Here is an 18,068-nt window from a genome sequence, read left to right on the forward strand (position 1 = left end):
AGCATACCCGGGCCAGGTCGATTAGAAAGGCCTGCTCGCAGAAGTGTTTTAGGGAGCGTTTGACAGTGTTGAGGGGTGGTCATTTGACCGCGGACCCATAACGGATGTAGGCAATGAGGCAGTGATAGCTGAGATCCTGATTGAAAACAGCAGAGGTGTATTTGGAGGGCTATTATCTATAAGTGTGCCAATGTTTACAGATTTAGGGTTGTACCTGGTGGGTTCCTTGATCATTTGTGTGAGATTGAGGGCATCTAACTTAGATTGTTTGATGGCCGGGGTGTTAAGCATATCCCAGTTTAGGTCACCTAACAGAATGAACTCTGAAGATAGATGGGGGGCAATCAATTCACATATGGGGTTCAGGGCACAGCTGGGGGATGAGGGGGATCTATAGCAGGCGGCAACAGTGAGAGACTTATTTCTGGAGAGATTCATTTTTAAAATTAGAAGCTCAAACTGTTTTGGCATAGACTTGGCAAGTATGACAGAACTTTGCAGGCTATCTCTGCAGTAGATTGCAACTCCTCCCCCTTTGGCAGTTCTATCTTGACGGAAAATGTAGTTGGGGATGGAAATCTCAGAATTTTTGGTGGCCTTCCTAAGCCAGGATTCAGACACGGCAAGGACATCAGGGTTGGCAGAGTGTGCTAAAGCAGTGAGTAAAACACACTAAGGGAGGAGGCTTCTGATGTTATCATGCATGAAACCAAGGCTTTTACGGTTACAGAAGTCAACAAATGAGAGCGCCTGTGGACACACAAGGCCTGGGGACACACAGGGCCTGGGTTAACCTCTACATCACCTGAGGAACAGAGGAGAAGTGCGGTGGGGACAGAGAATAAAAGGAGCAGATTTCTGGGCGTGATAGGATAGATTCAGGGCAAAATGTACAGACAGGGGTATAGTAGGGTGCGGGTACAGTGGAGGTAAACCTAGGCATTGAGTGACGATAAGAGAGGTTGCATCTCTGGACGCACTAGTTATGCTGGGTGAGGTCACCGCATGTGTGGGAGGTGGGACAAAATAGGTATCTGATGCATGTTGAGTGGGACTAGGGGCTCCGCAGTAAAATAAAACAATGATAACTATCCTAAACAACAGTATACAAGGCATATTGACATTAGAGAGAGACATAACGCGAGGCATAAAGCAATCACAGGTGTTGATTGGGAGAGCTAGCTAAGACAACAACTGGGAAGACAACAACAGCAAATCAGCTAAGGCAACAACAACAGGTAAAATGGTGATGAATGGGCAGAGAGGGTCAGTTAACTACACACAGGGCCTGAGTTCGAGGTTGGGTCCGACAGATAAACAAAATAAACAAAATGGAGTACCGTGATTAATGAACAGTCTAGCATGCATCAGTTATGTAGCCAAGTGATCATAGGGTCCAGTGAACAGCAATAGATGAAACAGGGAAGCCGCTAACCTGCAAAGTTCTACGCTAGCAAGCGGGAAACACGGCGTTCATAAAGTTAGCAGGCCGGGGCTAGCAGAAACGTCTTCACCGATGTCCAGCAAAGGCCGGTTGAGGGCACATCCAACGGAATTACGTTGGCAGACCAGTCGTGATGGATTGGCAGGGCTCCGTGTCGACAAAGGGTCCAGGCCAATTGGCAAAAGAGGTATTGTAGCTGGAGTAATTTCATTTGCTAGCCGGGAGATGCACCTGGCTCGAGGCTAACTGGTGCTAGCTTCGGGACAAGGGCGTTAGCCACTATAGCCACTCGGTAGCAGCTAGCTAGCTGCGATGATCCGATGCAAAGGTCCAGAGCTTATAGCAGGAATCCGGTGATGTAGTGGATTCTAGTCGTGTTAGTGAAGAGTCCGGGAGGCATCAGCTGTATAACCGAGTGATCATAGGGTTCACTGAGCAGGCCGGGAGATGGGCCTGGCTCAAGGCTAGCTTCGGGGCTGGGCCACTCGGTAGCAGCTAGCTAGCTGCGATGATCAGGAGTAATGGTCCAGGGCTTAAGGCAGGAATCCGGTGTTGTAGTGGAAAAAAGCAGTCCGGTATGCTCAGGGTTGATATCGTGCTGTGCAGACTGGCAAATATTATCCAGGCTAAAAGCATCTGGTGTCTGAGCTAAAGGTAAAGGCCGCTAGCAGTGGCTAACAAGGACTAAATAGCTAGTAGCTATTAGCTGGTTAGATTCCGATGGCTAGCTTCTGATGGAGGTTCTAGCTATAATGTCTTAAAATAGCAGATTCGTATCACATTGGGTGAGGCGGGTGGCTGGAAGGTATATTTAATTTAAAAATGGAAAAAGAGATTGAAATATATTGAAATATATACAAAAAAAGACAACAACAAAAATGTACACAGGACAACAACAAACAACATCTTTACTGCTACGCCATCTTGGATTCAACCTCCCTCTCTCTCTCTCTCTCTCTCTCTCTCTCTCTCAATTAAATTCTCTCTCAGTTCTCTGTCTCTCAATTCAATTCTCTCTCTACCAATTATTTCTCTCTCACTCTCAATACTCTCTCTCTCATTCTCTCTCTATTTTCTTATCAAGGGCCCTGAACCAGTTTTGGGACATAAGACCCCCACTAGGGGGCAGCAGTGTCTGAAGGAAACAGTGCCCATATAGAGCAGCAACTTCTGGCACAACGATTTCATTTTATTTCATATTAGAATAAGCGCTTGAGTTAGCCATTTGTAGATAACATGTTCAAGTGGTTTTGTCTCTGGAGCACAGAGGGACAAAAACTACTGCCATCAGCGCAGACTCCCTATTTTAGGAACTCCTTACTACAAATATACAAAGACTGTCCAAGGGTGTCTCAGGGAGAGTTGGGATATGCAAAAAACAATTCACACGTATAAATTCACACTTGTACACACTTGTACACGTGTGAAATAGGACAAATATAAGTACCCACCAAATTATAAGACAGGTGAGGACACACTATGACACACACCAACAAGTCATACTAACAGGCCGGTCTTGTACACCATACATGATCAGTACATCACAACAGCAGCATTCATAGAAGATCTCAAGCTATAGCCAACGTTCTGTCAACGAAACAACAAAGCAATCCCATGGCAACATCATATTCTTGTCTGTGATAACATATAGCCTACATACTGTCAATTATGTTAATTGCCTATACATTGATCATCAATATGTGGTATCTCTAGGGCTCAGACAGAAGATGACCCCTTGGCCCTTGCTGATCCCGCTGCGTTGAGCCCAGTCCCATTGGGCTTGTGTAGGATAATGAAGTTGCCCCCTAGACACTGATCTAAATTGTTCGTTTATCCACTAAGTTCAAGGTTTTGGGGAGGGTAAGCTGATCCTAGACCTGTCCCTAAGAACCACGACTCAAAAGGGCACCATGGCGCTCTCCCGGAAGCTTGGCTGGCGTGTAAAAACCTGCAGGCCACTACAACAGGAACAAACTCCGTATGAATGAGGCCCTGACTAACGGCGGACCACGCGGATCCTATCCGTCACACTCTGTAGTGACACTCTCTCCCACGGCTGACACTTCCTCCCGAGCGGGATGGGACACACCGGCAAACCCACCCTCCTCCTCCTCCTAGTCCTCTTCCCCCTGACGACGACGATGACGACCCCCACCAGCATAGCTAACATAAGGAGGAGGCATGCAGCGAAGAACAGCAGCAGTTTGTTCTCTGAGATGTGAGCGCAGATGGAACACACCGCCCTGCGGTCAATGATCCTACAGGAGGATGTGACGTTGTTGCCAGGGAAACCGCTGCGCTCGATGATCTCTCTGTAGGCTGCGATGGAGGCTTTGGGTCGGGACTTGTGGTGGGAAGAGGTGAAGAGGCCGAACTCAGGGACGTGTTGATCCTGCAGCTTCCAGACGTAGAAGCCCTTTAGGTTGACTCCATCCAACTGGCGAGCTGGAGAGGAGCAAAAACAGGGAGAGGTTGAGGTCAGAATCCCTCTTTTGACATACAGAAAAGCAATGTCAACAGAGAAGCTGTAGCCTATTGTGGCTAAAGTACTGCACAGAACATTTAGTTCAGTACAGGACAGGACAGTTCTCACTGGGATGAACTTTATGAGCTCAAAGGTTTCTTATACAGTAAAGTCCATGAGTTTTATGAGGGGGCTCATGTGATACGGCCGTGTGCTGTGGTGTGTTAGGAAATGAGCTGTGAGAAAAGTCACCTTCGACCTCTCATACTTAAAGCTGCTAATGAGTGCCCTACTCTACCTGTCTGCAGACGAAACTGCAGAGAGGAGGTCTGTTTATTTCGAACAATAGAAATAAGTATAGAACCTCCAGGCTATTTCTGATAAGAACAAACTAGTGGGTTATCATTGAACTGGAGTTTGGGGGTTTGAAGGGAGTTTGAGGAGGTTAGAGAGAGGCTCACCTTTGAGGGCCTCCTGTAGGTAATTCCTGATGTAGTGCTGCCTGAGCAGATCATTTACAGGGGCCTGGTCGTCTACCCCACTGGCTGTGACTACAACAGGCAGGGCCCCTCCATACCTCTCCTTCACCCAGCGCAGCACCCTCCGGAGGCCCCAGGGGACCACTGCCTGCTCCAGACCAGAAGAGGCCCAGGTGTGGTCAGACATCAGCAGGCAGCCATGGTCTGGAGGTTGCTGGGGGTTAGGTGGGGCAGTCTGAGGAGACTGGGGGCGTGGTGACACGAGACGTGTGGTGAAGTGGTTCAGTGCAATGAAGCCCAGCGCCCCTCCTAGCTCCTCTTTTTCCCTGGCGGTGAAGTGTGGTAGTGGGGATCCAGGGAGGCCCATCACCCTTGCCCTCTCCTCCAAGTACCTCCTCACCTCTGGAGGGTACCTACCACTCTTACCCTCCCCCTCTCTGCTCCCTAGTAGTGGGTCTAGGAAACGACCAAGCTCAAACAACAGGAATCTCTGAGCGGCTGTTGCATGTGACTCCAGGAAGGGGTTGGCGGGTTCTACCCAGTCTGCGTGCAGAGCCAGGGACACCAGTCCTCCCTGTTGGCTGAGATACTCCCTCTCATAAAGCCTCCAGGCCTTAGCATGGGCCAGGAGGAGATTATGGGCTGCCAGATGTTGCTCCTCCCCGATCTTGTAGGCATCCACTAGTCTGTTGGGCTCATTGATGGTAATCCAGTAGCTCACCCAGGGCCCCAGCTCCCTGTAGCAGAGGGCTGCGTATCTCTGGAAGGCCTCCACCGTGCTCTGGTTCAGCCAGCCGCCAGAGGCATGCAGCGGGCCGGGCAAGCCCAGCAGAGGGACTCTGTTAGTAGGGTAGTAGAGGGTGACCACAGCCTCCAGGCCCTGCTTGCGGAGTTCGGTGAGGAAGCAGCGGTAGTACCTGTTAGAAAGAGTTTGAAATGCAAAGTGTGTATGCATACAGGCGTGCATTTTAGTGTGTGTTTGCATGTGTGCATGTATGGTAAACATTTGAATACACATTATACAGTTGTTGTCTCTACCTTAGGGCCTCTGTGTCCACATTAGACAGATCTCCTTGGGCAAGGATTAGGGACCAGTTGAGGGCGAAGAGGTAGTGAGATGCCCCTGTGGACTTAAAGAGGCTCACGTGACCACTGATGGCCAGGTAGTCAGTGCACTGTGCCCCCCTGATGTGGAGGTTGACTCCTTGGACAGGACGCAGTGCCCCATCCCCTGTCAGGTTCCAGCTGTACAGGTGGGGGTCGGTGAATTGAGGGGAGAAGGGATAGAAATTGACCTTTGATAAAAGAAGAAATATATAGGTTTTTCTTTTTGTTTGCATCATCCAGCTTGCTTATTGTTCTGTTTGAGATCAAGAGCAAGGAAGGCAGAGCAGTTTTGCAAAATAAAATCACCCTCTCTTTCCTTTCTCCTGCCTCTCTCGTGTCCGTTCTTCTCCGTCTCATCCCCTCACCTGTAGACTGGAGTCGGCCACACCCCAGTGGAAGTCACATGGGAAACGCCCTTTGACCTCTCCGGTGATCTCATCACTGACGAAACCGTTGTCCTTGATGACCTGCCTGTAGAACAGAGCAGTGGTCTTGGGAACCCTGGTTCTGTTGGCCTGGCTGAAGTCTAGGTAGAACAGGCCTCGTCTCACACTGTAGCCGTAGTTCCACTCAAAACCATCCACCAGAGACCAGGCTGTGTAGCCAAACACTCTGACACCGTCAAACACCATCGCTGGACACAGACAAACACAGAACGAAGGAGATGTTACCAAAGAGGTACAAATAGCACAACAGTTCAGGTTAAATGTATAGTACCAGTCAAAAGTCTGGATGCACCTACTCATGCAAGGGTTTTTCTTTATTTTTGCTATTTTCTACATTGTAGAATAATAGTGAAGACATCAAAACTATGAAATAACACATATGGAATCATGTAGTAACCAAAAAACGGTTAAACAAATCAAAATATATATTTTAGAGTCTTCAAAGTAGCCACCCTTTGCCTTGATGACAGCTTTGCACACTCTTGACATTCTCTCAACCAGCTTCATCTGGAATGCTTTTCCAACAGTCTTGAAGGAGTTCCCACATATGCTGAGCACTTGTTGGCTGCTTTTCCTTCACTCTGCGGACCAGCTCAACCCAAACCATCTCAATTGGGTTGAGGTTGGGTGATTGTGGCGGCCAGCTCATCTGATGCAGCACTCCATCATTCTCCTTCTTGGTCAAATAGCCCTTACACAGCCTGAGGGTGTGTTGGGTCATTGTCCTGTTGAAAAACAAATGATAGTCCCACTAAGCGCAAACCAGATGGGATGGCATATCGGCGTATCGCTGCAGAATGCTGTGGTAGCCATGCTGGTTAAGTGTGCCTTGAATTCTAAAGAAATCACAGACAGTGTCACTAGCAAAGCACCCCCACACCATCACACCTCCTCCTCCATGCTTCACGGTGAGAACCACACATGTGGAGATGATCTTTTCACCTACTCTGCGTCTCACAAAGACATGGCGGTTGGAACCAATAATCTCAAATTGGGACTCAAAGGACTAAACTTTTGACTGGTACTGTACTCTCTCTTGTTGAGCTCCTCTGTTTTCCCTAATCCTGCCCCCCATCCTCGGCCTCCTCCTCCTTGCCCCCTTCTCACCTTGCAGCACCTGGTTGATGAACCTCTTCATCAGGTAGATGGCATCTGTATCCTCCCTCTCCACAGCTGCAGCTGAGAACCAGCCCCCCTCCGCCACCAGCACAGGCAGGTCCCCATACTCCAGCCTCACCCAGCCCAGCACCCGCCTCATGTCCGGGTACACAGTCTGCCCATAGTGGGCTAGACTCCGGCCCAGACGCAGGTTGTTAGGCCCAAAGGACAGGGAAAAGAAGTCAGCCGTTCCCCGCACCAAGTGTTTCTCCTCTGGGGTGAACTCAGGCAGAAGCTCCCTGTGGGTGGATCTCATGGATGCTGGGTAGTCCCCATCCCCGAAGATGGGATTGGCGAACCAGCCAAGCACCTCCTCCATGGACTGCTGGCAGAGTTCAATATTGACCGGTGTGGCTTGGTGTCTCTTAGGCTCCATCCAATGGGAACCCAAGACGATGGACACTTTACCATTCTGAGTCGACCGGAAGTAGGTGTCATAGGTGTGCCATGCTTTGGCATGCGCCTGGAAATGAAAATAAAATTTCAAATAAATCAAATGGAGGTCTGTTACATGCATTGCATTATGGCAGAGACATTACACATACACATAGTACAGACATCGGACCTGTACAGTGTGAATATGCACTGGGACAGAGCTGATTATTAATGAAGCCGCAAAACTGTTGCTGTCACAGACTTTGACCCCCAGTGGCTCCTTAAGTGTCCTGTTTACTAATCACAGTCCTGCAGCTGTGATAAACCTCTGATGGCAGAAGGTAAACACACTTTTTAACAAGAGGTCAATGACTGCTAATAGCTGCTGAAGGAGCACAGTGAATATTGAATATCACAACATGAAACCATTTGGATTAGTTTAACCTGATTGACTGAATAAAGCACAGCATGTACCATGGCTTTTCAAGTGTTATGTCTTCATTCATTTTCTTTGCAATGTCTTGAACCCAATAAATGACGCAAACATTCACTGACGACATCAGCTGATAAATCCCACAGAAGTACGAAGTTCAGGAACAGGCTGTCTGACTAAACGTGGTCTTAGTCTGTACTATGGTCTGTTCAACAGACCCTTTCACACGAGTCAATCTATCCAAAGGGTTCTAATTTACAACTCAACCCACTGACCCCCCTCCCAAATGGGTACAAATAATCCATTGCCCTTTGACACAGAACTAGGAACTTTTCTTTCTGAAATCCTAATCATTCCCATTGGAGGGAAAACAATAAACTGACCAAAGCTCATCGAGGGCAACTTCATCCTCTGACCCTTAACCCTTGACCCTGCCTTACCTTGATGAGGTTGTGGGCCACATTGAAGGGTGCGGTGGAGTCGCCTGTCTCTCCAGGCGCGTGCACCCCTGTCCCGTACCCCTGGACTGCCACCAGGTAGGGGTTGTGTATGGTGATCCAGTAACTCACACGGCCCCCGTACGTTCGAAAACAGAAGGCAGCGTATGCATCAAACAAACCCACCAGGGTGTCATTCCTCCACCCCCCGTAGTGCTCCTGCAGGGCCTGGGGAAGGTCCCAATGGAACAGGGTGACCACCGGCTCAATTCCCCTCTCCAGGAGCCTGTCGAGCAGTCTCCCATAGTGCTCCACAGCCACCCTATTGGGCCGACCTGTGGCAACACCGTCGGGGAAGATTCGGGGCCAGGAGAGGGAGAAGGCGTAGGAGCGCACCCCGAGGTACCCCAGCGCCTCAACGTCCTCCTCCCAGCGGTTGTAGCCGTCACTGGCCGTGTCAGCGACACTTGAGTGGGTGAAGTGGGTGAAGTGATCCCAGATTGAGGGGCCTTTACCGTCAGAGTCCCAGGCCCCCTCGGTCTGGAAGGCAGAGGTCCCCGTACCCCAGAGGAACCCTGGGGGGAAGGTCCCATGGAAGAAGGACTGGCTCTGGGTGAAGGGCTCTGGGGTGGTGGGATGCTGCCACTGCCTCCTGCCCTCCCCCAGGGAACAGAAATCTCCGCGCCAGACCATCACTGTCAGGAAGAGCGAGAAAAGGTATGTTGCCATATTGGAGTCTGTAGAAGAAGAATGATCCTCTCCAGAGTTTTCCAAAATCCTTTAGAAGAAATAAGCTGGTCTCTGTCTGAGGGACTGTTTCTGTGTAAGTATCAGCGGTCCGGATGTTAAGAAGGTGAGGGATCCATGATGAAGATTAGAAGATGAAGGGATTGAAGTGAGCGAGTACAGGAGACTGAGACGTTTACATGTGGAAGCCAGGAGGTGTGCAGTGTCCATCTGACAGGCTAACATGGTTGGACTTCCCTATATCTCTCTCTCTACCTCCCTCCTTTTCTCTCCCCTCCCTCTTTCTGACACATACCGTACATTGAACACGCACAACCACACTCACAAACACTGACTCATACACTCAGGAGCACACGCACCCGCACACACCTTTGAGGCAGACGCATGATAATTTTGTCAATGATTAGCTTGAACTACGATCATCCTCACCTCCATGACTGAGATGTAGCTCCCATTTACTCTCTCTCTCTCTCTCTCTCTCCCCCCATCTCTATCTCACAATCACTGTCTCCTGCTAAATCTTATACTCTCCCTATCACTTTACCCTTCATTTTATTTTCAGCGATCTTACCGTCGTATTGGAATCATTACAACCTAATGGATAGTAAGGAAAATATCGGCTTGTTCTTGCAGCTATTCAAACCCAAGATGTCCTGTTTGAGAAATAGCCACAATAAGGTTGAGTTAAGGGTTTAGCTGTGGGGCACATCCACAAGATAAAACCCACATGTCAGTTGGATTCATGTAATCATGGAATCAGAGACAAATAGAATACAGTTTAGCCAGGGGCCACAAAGAATACTGGGGAAGAATTGAGCGTTCCCTATGGTTTTATGGCCAAATCAGTCCAAGCCTGGCCTCACTGTTATCCTAGATTTGATTAAAGATGACGACAGATAAAAACAGGCATGATGTTCCTCTTGATCTCATTCACTTTTGCAAATTGTGTGTGTGTGTGTGTGTGTGTGTGCGTGTGTGCGTGTGTGCGTGTGTGCGTGTGCGCGTGTTATCTATCTTTGATCTAATCTTAGGAAATACAAAATAAAACAGAAACAACTCCCCATCTGCCGTATCCTTAATGTTGTTGTTTGTGTAGCTGTGAAGATGCCAGTTGTTGTAAAGTGGTGGTTGGAGATAGAGACACCTTATCATTAAATGTGTCACAGGCGTTATTAGGTTAGGGTCCATTTAGCTAGAGAATGGATATCCTTCACCTCTACCTGACCTGACATCAGCATGGTTGCAATGATACAGCACAAATGTAGGCCCACCCTCCCGAAAAGCACTGCACTAGAATGATGTACCTTTGAGCTGACTGGCCTAAACTTGATCAAGTATATCAAACGGGAGATCAGCGGTGGTATATGGTGGGATACATCTTGGGATGCTAGGCTGAAGCTATCAGTTCCCATTAGCGACTTTACCACTGCTGAATATGGGATGAAAATATGCATTATGGTGCACTCTCTTGGAGAAGCACATGAATCCATGCGTCAGAGGGAGAGAGTAGCTCACTGTAAAGTCAGCCATGCGCCGGGCCCAGGGAGGAGTGGAGTGGGAGTGTTTAGAAGCACACTGTGAACGTGGCAAGGGGTCAGACTTGAAAACCCTAATTTTCACAAAGGGGGGTTCAGCCAGGATTTGAACCCTGGACCGCTCGCACCCAAAGAAAAAGCCATACTCCTAGACCAACAAGCCCTGTCGTTGAAAATGTGTAATGGGTGGCTATTACAATACCCAAGCTTTTCTCGATCAAGATCAGCAGGGCTCATTGGTCTAGGGCATGATCCCCCCCCCCCCGAGTTTCCTGAGCAAATTATTATTATTACATTTTTTTTTTTTTTGACAATTAGGAATGAGGGGGATGATTAGGTTGCCATGATGGAATGTGGTCAGTTTGGGAATTTAGCCATGACACCGGGGTGAACACCCCTACTCTTACGATAAGTGCCATGGGATTTTGAATGAGCACAGAGTCAGGACACCTGTTTTAACATCCTATCCGAAAGACGGCACCCCACGGCAGGGAAATGGCCCAAATGTAATCAAGGTTTGAAATGATTACGTTTTAGTCAAATATTATATATTTCTGGGCTTCTTGCAGTCAGTTTGCAGTTTAAAACTATATATTTTTTTCATTTTCAGCCACCCGACCATTTGCTCAAGAAAGAATTGGCCGGCGTAACCAATATCTTATGCAGTTGTTATATCCTCCAACCCTACCCATTTTTGTAAATCAATATAACAATAAGTTAGATCTACCTTAAAATGAACTATGTAATACTCTTATAAAGTAAGCCATGAGTAATATCTTATCATTGCCTCTAACTGTGCCAAATACACAGATATGTGGCCAAACTTAATTTCCTGTCAAGCACTCAATTCCATGCCCATCACTGTGAATAAAAAGGGAAGTGAGAAAGAGATGTGAGTGAAGAAGGAACAGGAGTTGCCTGCACATTTGAAAGGCCTGGTTTCACATGTCTGTTTCCCCTCTGCTCAACATTTACTGTAAGCTCAGAGAGAGGGTTAGAGTGAGCGTGATAAGGTGATAGGACGAGTGTGAGTGAGAGAAATCGCAAAGGTAAAGAGAGATTTATCTGAAAGTGAGAGACGAACTGACTGTGACTGACTCAACATTATCTCAACAAACGCATCACTTGAAAAGCCATAGGATACTGAAAAGACAGGTCAGTCTGCTTTTTCCCCCCTCTTTCTGTGTGCGTGTGTTTTGCAGACCTGTTTTTAAGACATTTGTGAGTTTCCGTACTGTATTATAGACCAAAATGAGTCTATTTAAGAGTCTATAATAAAACAAGGAAGCTCCTTTTTTTAACAAATACCCTTAGAACACGGCAAGTTGAATAACATTCATATCGAAAACAGGAACCAAAACCTTTATTCACATTCTAATGGAAGCCTATTGATTTATTATGATTCACAGCACACATGACACACAATATTATAACTACCTCTTTTACACAAACATTGTTTGTTACATTTTCTCTTGTCCCTCAACAGAGATGAGGGCTGTGGCAGTCACCCTCTGGGCCGTGGCTGCGTTAATGGGAGTCCATCAGAGCACCCCCCCCCCCTCCTCAGAAATCCATACCATTATTGTCAACCTCTCCTCCAAAAACATATCCGCTGTTCCCAGAAACCTACCTCCATGCACCGAAGCCCTGGACCTCTCCCAGAACAACATACACAAACTTGGCCATGAGGATTTCCAAGTCACAACTCACCTGAGATTCCTCAACTTGTCTTGGAATGTCTTGGAGAATATTGATCCGGAGACGTTTCATCCCACTCCGCTCCTGGAGAGTCTGGACCTCTCACACAACCAGCTCCAGAACTTATCTGATCAACGGTACTTGCTGTTAGCACTGAACCTCAGAGACCTAGATCTGACCTTTAACATGTTCCACACCATGACCCTGGGGGTGGAGTTCCACAGCCTGACGAAGCTGGAGAGACTGGGGCTCGGAGCAAAAATCATCAGGGTGGAGGATTTCATCAACATCACTGACGTACACCTGCAAACTTTGACCCTTCGCCTGGAGTATCTCACAGCCTATGAGAGTGGCAGCCTGAGTGACGTCCAGGCGGAGAAGGTCAGCATCGGCCTGACGAACAAACCCACCGATCGAAATCTGATCGCAGACGCCCTGTTGATGTTCAACGAGGTTGAGCTGATGGGTATGAACATCAATGGCTTGGTAGCCAGTTACCTGGTGGAACTTGTGAAGGAGAGAAGGGCAGTCAACACCACACATCTTTACCTGACAAATATGGCCATCACCTGGAAGCACCTGACAAACACCATAAACGCTGTGTTCGAATCCCCCATCATCCACCTGAGCACTTCAGACGTGGCCATCCACACTCCACCTGTGAGTGACACCCCAGGAAGAAACACGTCCCACACTAAATCCTTCTCTGCCAGGCGAGCGGGGGTGGTTAGCTTTTTCTTCTCCCTGGAAGTCCTCTGTAACTTCTTCATCAACATGCCAGTGGAGCGTCTGGCGATGACTGAGACATCCATCATACACATGACCTGCCCCAAGTTGCCCAGTGGGATACTGCAGCTAGACTTCTCAGATTGTGCCTTGGCTGATACGGTCTTCTCCAGAGTAGAACAGCAAATCACAGTAGAGTGTACAACCCTGAATAAAGTAAACATCCTCGTTCTGAGAGGGAACAACCTCAGGTCCCTTCAAACCCTGAGCAAGAGGGTCCAGAACATGATCTCTCTGAGTCACCTGGACCTCAGCCTCAACTCGTTGGTTTACAGCGGCCAGGAATGCCACTGGCCACCGAACATTGTCCACCTGAACCTATCTTCCAATGGGCTGAGTGAGTCGGTATTTAGCTGCCTGCCGAATAGCACCGTCAGCCTGGACCTCCAGAACAACCAGATCTCCACTGTACCAGAGACCCTGCTGGCCCTGGACTCCCTCCTGGCCCTGGACCTGAGTGCCAACCGGCTGAGGGACCTCCCGGTGTGCGCTGGATTCCCACACCTTAAGTATCTCCTTCTCAGGGAAAACTCCCTCCATGCCCCATCTGTGAGAGTTCTGGAGACTTGCCCTGTTCTACAGGTTCTAGATGCCAGCCGAAACCCCTTCACCTGTACGTGTGGCCTGAGGGGCTTCAGCGATCTGGGTGCTGGGACTGGCCTGGGCAGCGGACACCCTGCAATCCAACTTCTCCACTGGCCAGGAGCCTATCGCTGCAGCTATCCCGAAGCCTGGAGGAACTCCACACTGGAGGGCTTCCAGATCCCTGAGATCTCCTGCAATGTCGGCCTGCTGGCAACGGCCATCTTGTGCCCGGCAGTGGCTGTTATCATTGTTATGGTGACTCTGTGCCACCACCTGGACATTCCATGGTATCTGGGCATGATCCGGCAGTGGACCCGGGCAAAGTACCGTGCCAGGACCCAGCAGGTCCGGCCCGAGGAACTGGAGGGGGTGGTGTTCCACGCCTTTGTGTCCTACAGCCAGCATGATGCAGATTGGGTCAAGGGCCAGCTCTTGCCTAATCTGGAAGGCTCCGGCGGGGGCCTCCACATCTGCCGCCATGAGAGGGACTTCGTCCCGGGGAAGACGATCGTGGAGAACATCATCCAATGCGTGGAGAGGAGCCGGCGCTGTGTGTTCGTCCTCTCTCGCCACTTCGTCCGGAGCGAGTGGTGCCACTATGAGCTGTACTTTGCCAGCCACCAGCGGTTGACCCGAGGGTCTGACAGTGTGATCCTGGTGCTCCTGGAGCCTCTGCCTCAGTACATGATCCCCTCCAAGTACTATCAGTTAAAGGCCATGATGGGCAGACACACCTATCTGGAGTGGCCCCAGGACAGGGGCAAGCACAGGCTGTTCTGGGCCAATCTCAGGGCTGCACTGCAGGCTGACCTGCCCACTGCACCTGTACGAGACGACGTGGATGAGTGAGAGGGAGAGAGAAAATAAGACAAATTGGGGTAGAAAAATATTGATATATTTCTTCAACGTTTTCTAGAAATATCAAAAATACTCTCACATTTGTCAACTTTCCAACAATCTCACAATTATTTAGAACGTCTGTTTTTCTATACACTTCATAAAATGGTGCCGATTGGATCATCTCTAAATAATCTGAGTATCAAAGCCAATGACAAATTTTCAAACGTCGCTTTACACACATGTGTTCTGGCTCTGGCCCAACCCATTGGTTTTTGGGACCAATCCATTCCAGAAATTGTTGTGGAGGTACTCAAACCAGTCTCATTGTGGAGAAGAAAAGTATGTCTGTGGGCGTGCCATAGCGTTTGGCCGGAGCAAAGAGTTTGGGTAGCCAGGCAACACAAAATGATCCAAAAATGAAAAAGAAACTAAAAGTATCAAGAAAACCAACGACAGACAGAGAGCAAATACCACAGACACAGTAGACCAATCCCTGTTAAGTATCCCCAAAAACAGAATCCTTCCCAAGTACAGAAACTTCTCATGTTAGCAAGAACATCCTTTGAAAGTCATTATCTAATTTTAAGGCAAGTAGTACAACAAGGGTGTCACACCCTGACCATAGTTTGCTTTGTATGTTTCTATGTTTTGGTTGGTCAGGGTGTGATCTGAGTGGGCATTCTATGTTGGATGTCTTGTTTGTCTATTTCTATGTCTGGCCTGATATGGTTCTCAATCAGAGGCAGGTGTTAGTCATTGTCTCTGATTGGGAACCATATTTAGGTAGCCTGGGTTTCACTGTGTGTTTGTGGGTGATTGTTCCTGTCTCTGTGTTTTGCACCAGATAGGGCTGTTTTTGGTTTTCCACGTTTATTGTTTTTGTTAGTTTATTCATGTCTAGTGTCTTTATTAAAAAACATGAATAACCACCACGCTGCGTTTTGGTCCGCCTCTCCTTCACCTAAGGAAAACCGTTACAAAGGGGGAAAAGTACAGAAGATTTTACGCTCATGAGTAACGTTAGCACCACAGATAAACCCTAGAAAGAGGGAAACAAGTAATTTATCTCTTTCTAATTATTGTTATTTGGTCATAGAGGGGGTCAGGAGTTAAATTGTCAGGTCTGATGGAAGACGACGATGCTCTTCTGGGCACACAAGCGGCACAGCGAACAGCGTTTCACTGTGGACATTAGACCCATGAGCCAAATGTCAGATGTCAAAGTTGAAGGGGTCAGGGCAGGGACTGGATGATGATCTTCTCATTGATACAGAAGCGGTGGAGGACAGTGTGCAGGTTCTCCGTGCAGAGTGACACCTGTCTCTCCACGGCCAGACGGAAGTCCTCCCCCTTAGTGATGCCACACGTCACTGTACGGTGCCTACATGGCAGAGGAACACAGACAATGGGTGTGTATGAGAAAGAAACGCTTTCTAATGTTTTCTTCACATGAATCATTTTATAAATCAGACACTGTTTATTTTTGTCCAAACCTCTATAGCAACAGGTGAGAAAACACAAATTTATCATTGAGAAAACTGTGAGAAAACACAAATGATAAAAATAAATAAAAATTACACAACATCAAGGAAACAACTTTTTCTCACATACAGTCTTCATAGTTTTGAAATTGAGTGAGAGTATCAGGTATCTACCAAGAAGGCAAAATTTTGAAGGGAAGATTCAACAACGTCAAAAACAATAACACATAGTCAAACATGAATGTTCACAAATGCAATGACAACTAGAGAATTTTTTTTATCGAAATAGACTTCAAAAACATCAGTAACAACCACATAAACGGATGCAATGGGTCAAACATGAAAAAATATGAAATTTTCATGAAAACATGAAACATAAAACACAACAAGGACTCGATGAAAACGGCAGACAAAATTTAAATGAGGTTTGGGGCTGAGGGATGGAGAGAGTGTTTGGCGTAGGGGTGCTGGGCAGGGGTGCCTGTCGGTCGTCTGCACCCCAGGTAGCAGCAGGGTGTTTAATGTGATTTGAGAAGCTATAAGAGATAAGAGTTTTTTTAAATAACTTTGCACAGTGAGTAGTCACCGCCCTGAGTGAGGTCAGAGAGTGTTAGCCTGCCGGAACCGCCCCTTTCCTTCAAACTGTACAAATGATGGGTTAAGAAATTAACATACCAGACCAGAAAGACGTGCAGCTGCACGTTTAAAGTGGTTTGAACTTTGAATCTCAACACGAGGTAGAGACGATAAACTCCCTTCCTGGACAATCACTGGTATTGCTGATTAGCTGTCCTAAGTAAAGTATCTTCGAAAGTGAATTTACGTAGGACCATTCTGTCACTCTGCTCAAACCATCGTATTATGCTATTCTCATCACCCCACTGGGGAACCATCGACACGGCTGGCTAGTCTATCTTCAAAGAAGCATCTTCAAGAGTGAATGGGAGGAAAGTCAATTCTGTAGTTCTGTTCAGGACTACACAACAAGTCACCGGGTACCGGACAACTACGGAGAAGGACAACAGTAGAAGACTTGTCGGAACCATTTCGGACAATCAGAGCCTTACAAGCGTGCTGCCAAAAGGCCCAACTTCCTTTCCAAGGCTGCCTTGTTCACGAGAGAGATCCCTGGCGAACCCAGGCATTTCACGTAAATACATTCATGATTTCTAGACATTCATGCAAAGTACATGGTTACTGTAGTTGAGAGTAGTTTCTGAATGTACCAATGTTAAGTGTACCAATGCTATGTTGCTGTCATTCCGCTAGGGACCTGTTTTTAGCGTATTAAGTCCCCAGTCAATAACCGATGCAAAGTGTGTATGTTTATCCTGTTTCCTATTTAATTAGCTAGTAATAAATAATTAAACTAATTTGTGTAGTACTGAATCATAAGTAAGGCTCTGTTTTTTTCAGATGCAAGGTTTCGACTGCTCAGAATGATATAATGCGAGGTTTTGATTAATAAGTTGACTGTTTATAGATGTGATCGGTAAAGACCTTTTCGGGAGATGGTAACTCTTTAAAGAACTGCTCTCGTGGTGCCCCAGATCCCAATGAGTTAATTGTTAAATTATTAATTTAATTGGGTAACAATTAAACCTAGTTAGTTAATTAGAAAAATAACCGTTTTCAAATTAATATTAAAATCGAGTCACGACACACGGTATCATGGACTCCATCAAGTATCAGCAGATATTAAATCAGAACTTGACTGCCTCTGCTAGGAAGCTTAAAATGGGGCGTGGTTGGATCTTGGTTGGATCTTCCAGCAGGACAATGATCCAAAGCACACCTCAATATCAACAGAGGACTGGGACAGAATCAAGATTTTTCCATGGCCTTCCCAGTCCTCTGACCTAACCCACCCATAGAAAACCTATGGGATGAGCTGAAGAAGAGAATCCACAAGAGTGGACATCAGAATCTGGAGAGATTCTGTATGGAGGAATGGTCTCAGATTCCTTGCCATGTGTTCTCTAACCTCATTACGCATTATAGGAGAAGACTCAGAGCTGTTATCTTTGGAAAGGGAGGTTGCACAAAGTATTGA

The 18,068-nt window shown here is 47.5% G+C and overlaps 2 protein-coding genes across 2 annotated transcripts; one reads left to right on the forward strand and one right to left on the reverse strand.

Annotated features, from left to right (window-relative positions):
- Positions 1-2,422: 2,422 nt before the first annotated feature.
- Positions 2,423-9,404, reverse strand: klb (klotho beta). Its single transcript, XM_020509285.2, has 6 exons — positions 8,347-9,404; positions 7,048-7,561; positions 5,860-6,128; positions 5,426-5,682; positions 4,370-5,304; positions 2,423-3,889 (listed from the first exon to the last, which is right to left on the reverse strand). Exons 1-6 carry the CDS (start codon positions 9,070-9,072, stop codon positions 3,441-3,443), a joined length of 3,150 nt encoding a protein of 1,049 aa, XP_020364874.1. The 5' UTR covers positions 9,073-9,404; the 3' UTR covers positions 2,423-3,440.
- A 2,115-nt stretch (positions 9,405-11,519) lies between these two features.
- tlr1 (toll-like receptor 1) lies at positions 11,520-17,388 on the forward strand. Its single transcript, XM_020452566.2, has 2 exons — positions 11,520-11,780; positions 12,112-17,388. Exon 2 carries the CDS (start codon positions 12,114-12,116, stop codon positions 14,541-14,543), a length of 2,430 nt encoding a protein of 809 aa, XP_020308155.1. The 5' UTR covers positions 11,520-11,780; positions 12,112-12,113; the 3' UTR covers positions 14,544-17,388.
- Positions 17,389-18,068: the final 680 nt, after the last annotated feature.

The sequence above is a fragment of the Oncorhynchus kisutch genome, linkage group LG19 (assembly GCF_002021735.2).
Source record: "Oncorhynchus kisutch isolate 150728-3 linkage group LG19, Okis_V2, whole genome shotgun sequence".
Taxonomy (NCBI): Eukaryota; Metazoa; Chordata; class Actinopteri; order Salmoniformes; family Salmonidae; genus Oncorhynchus; species Oncorhynchus kisutch.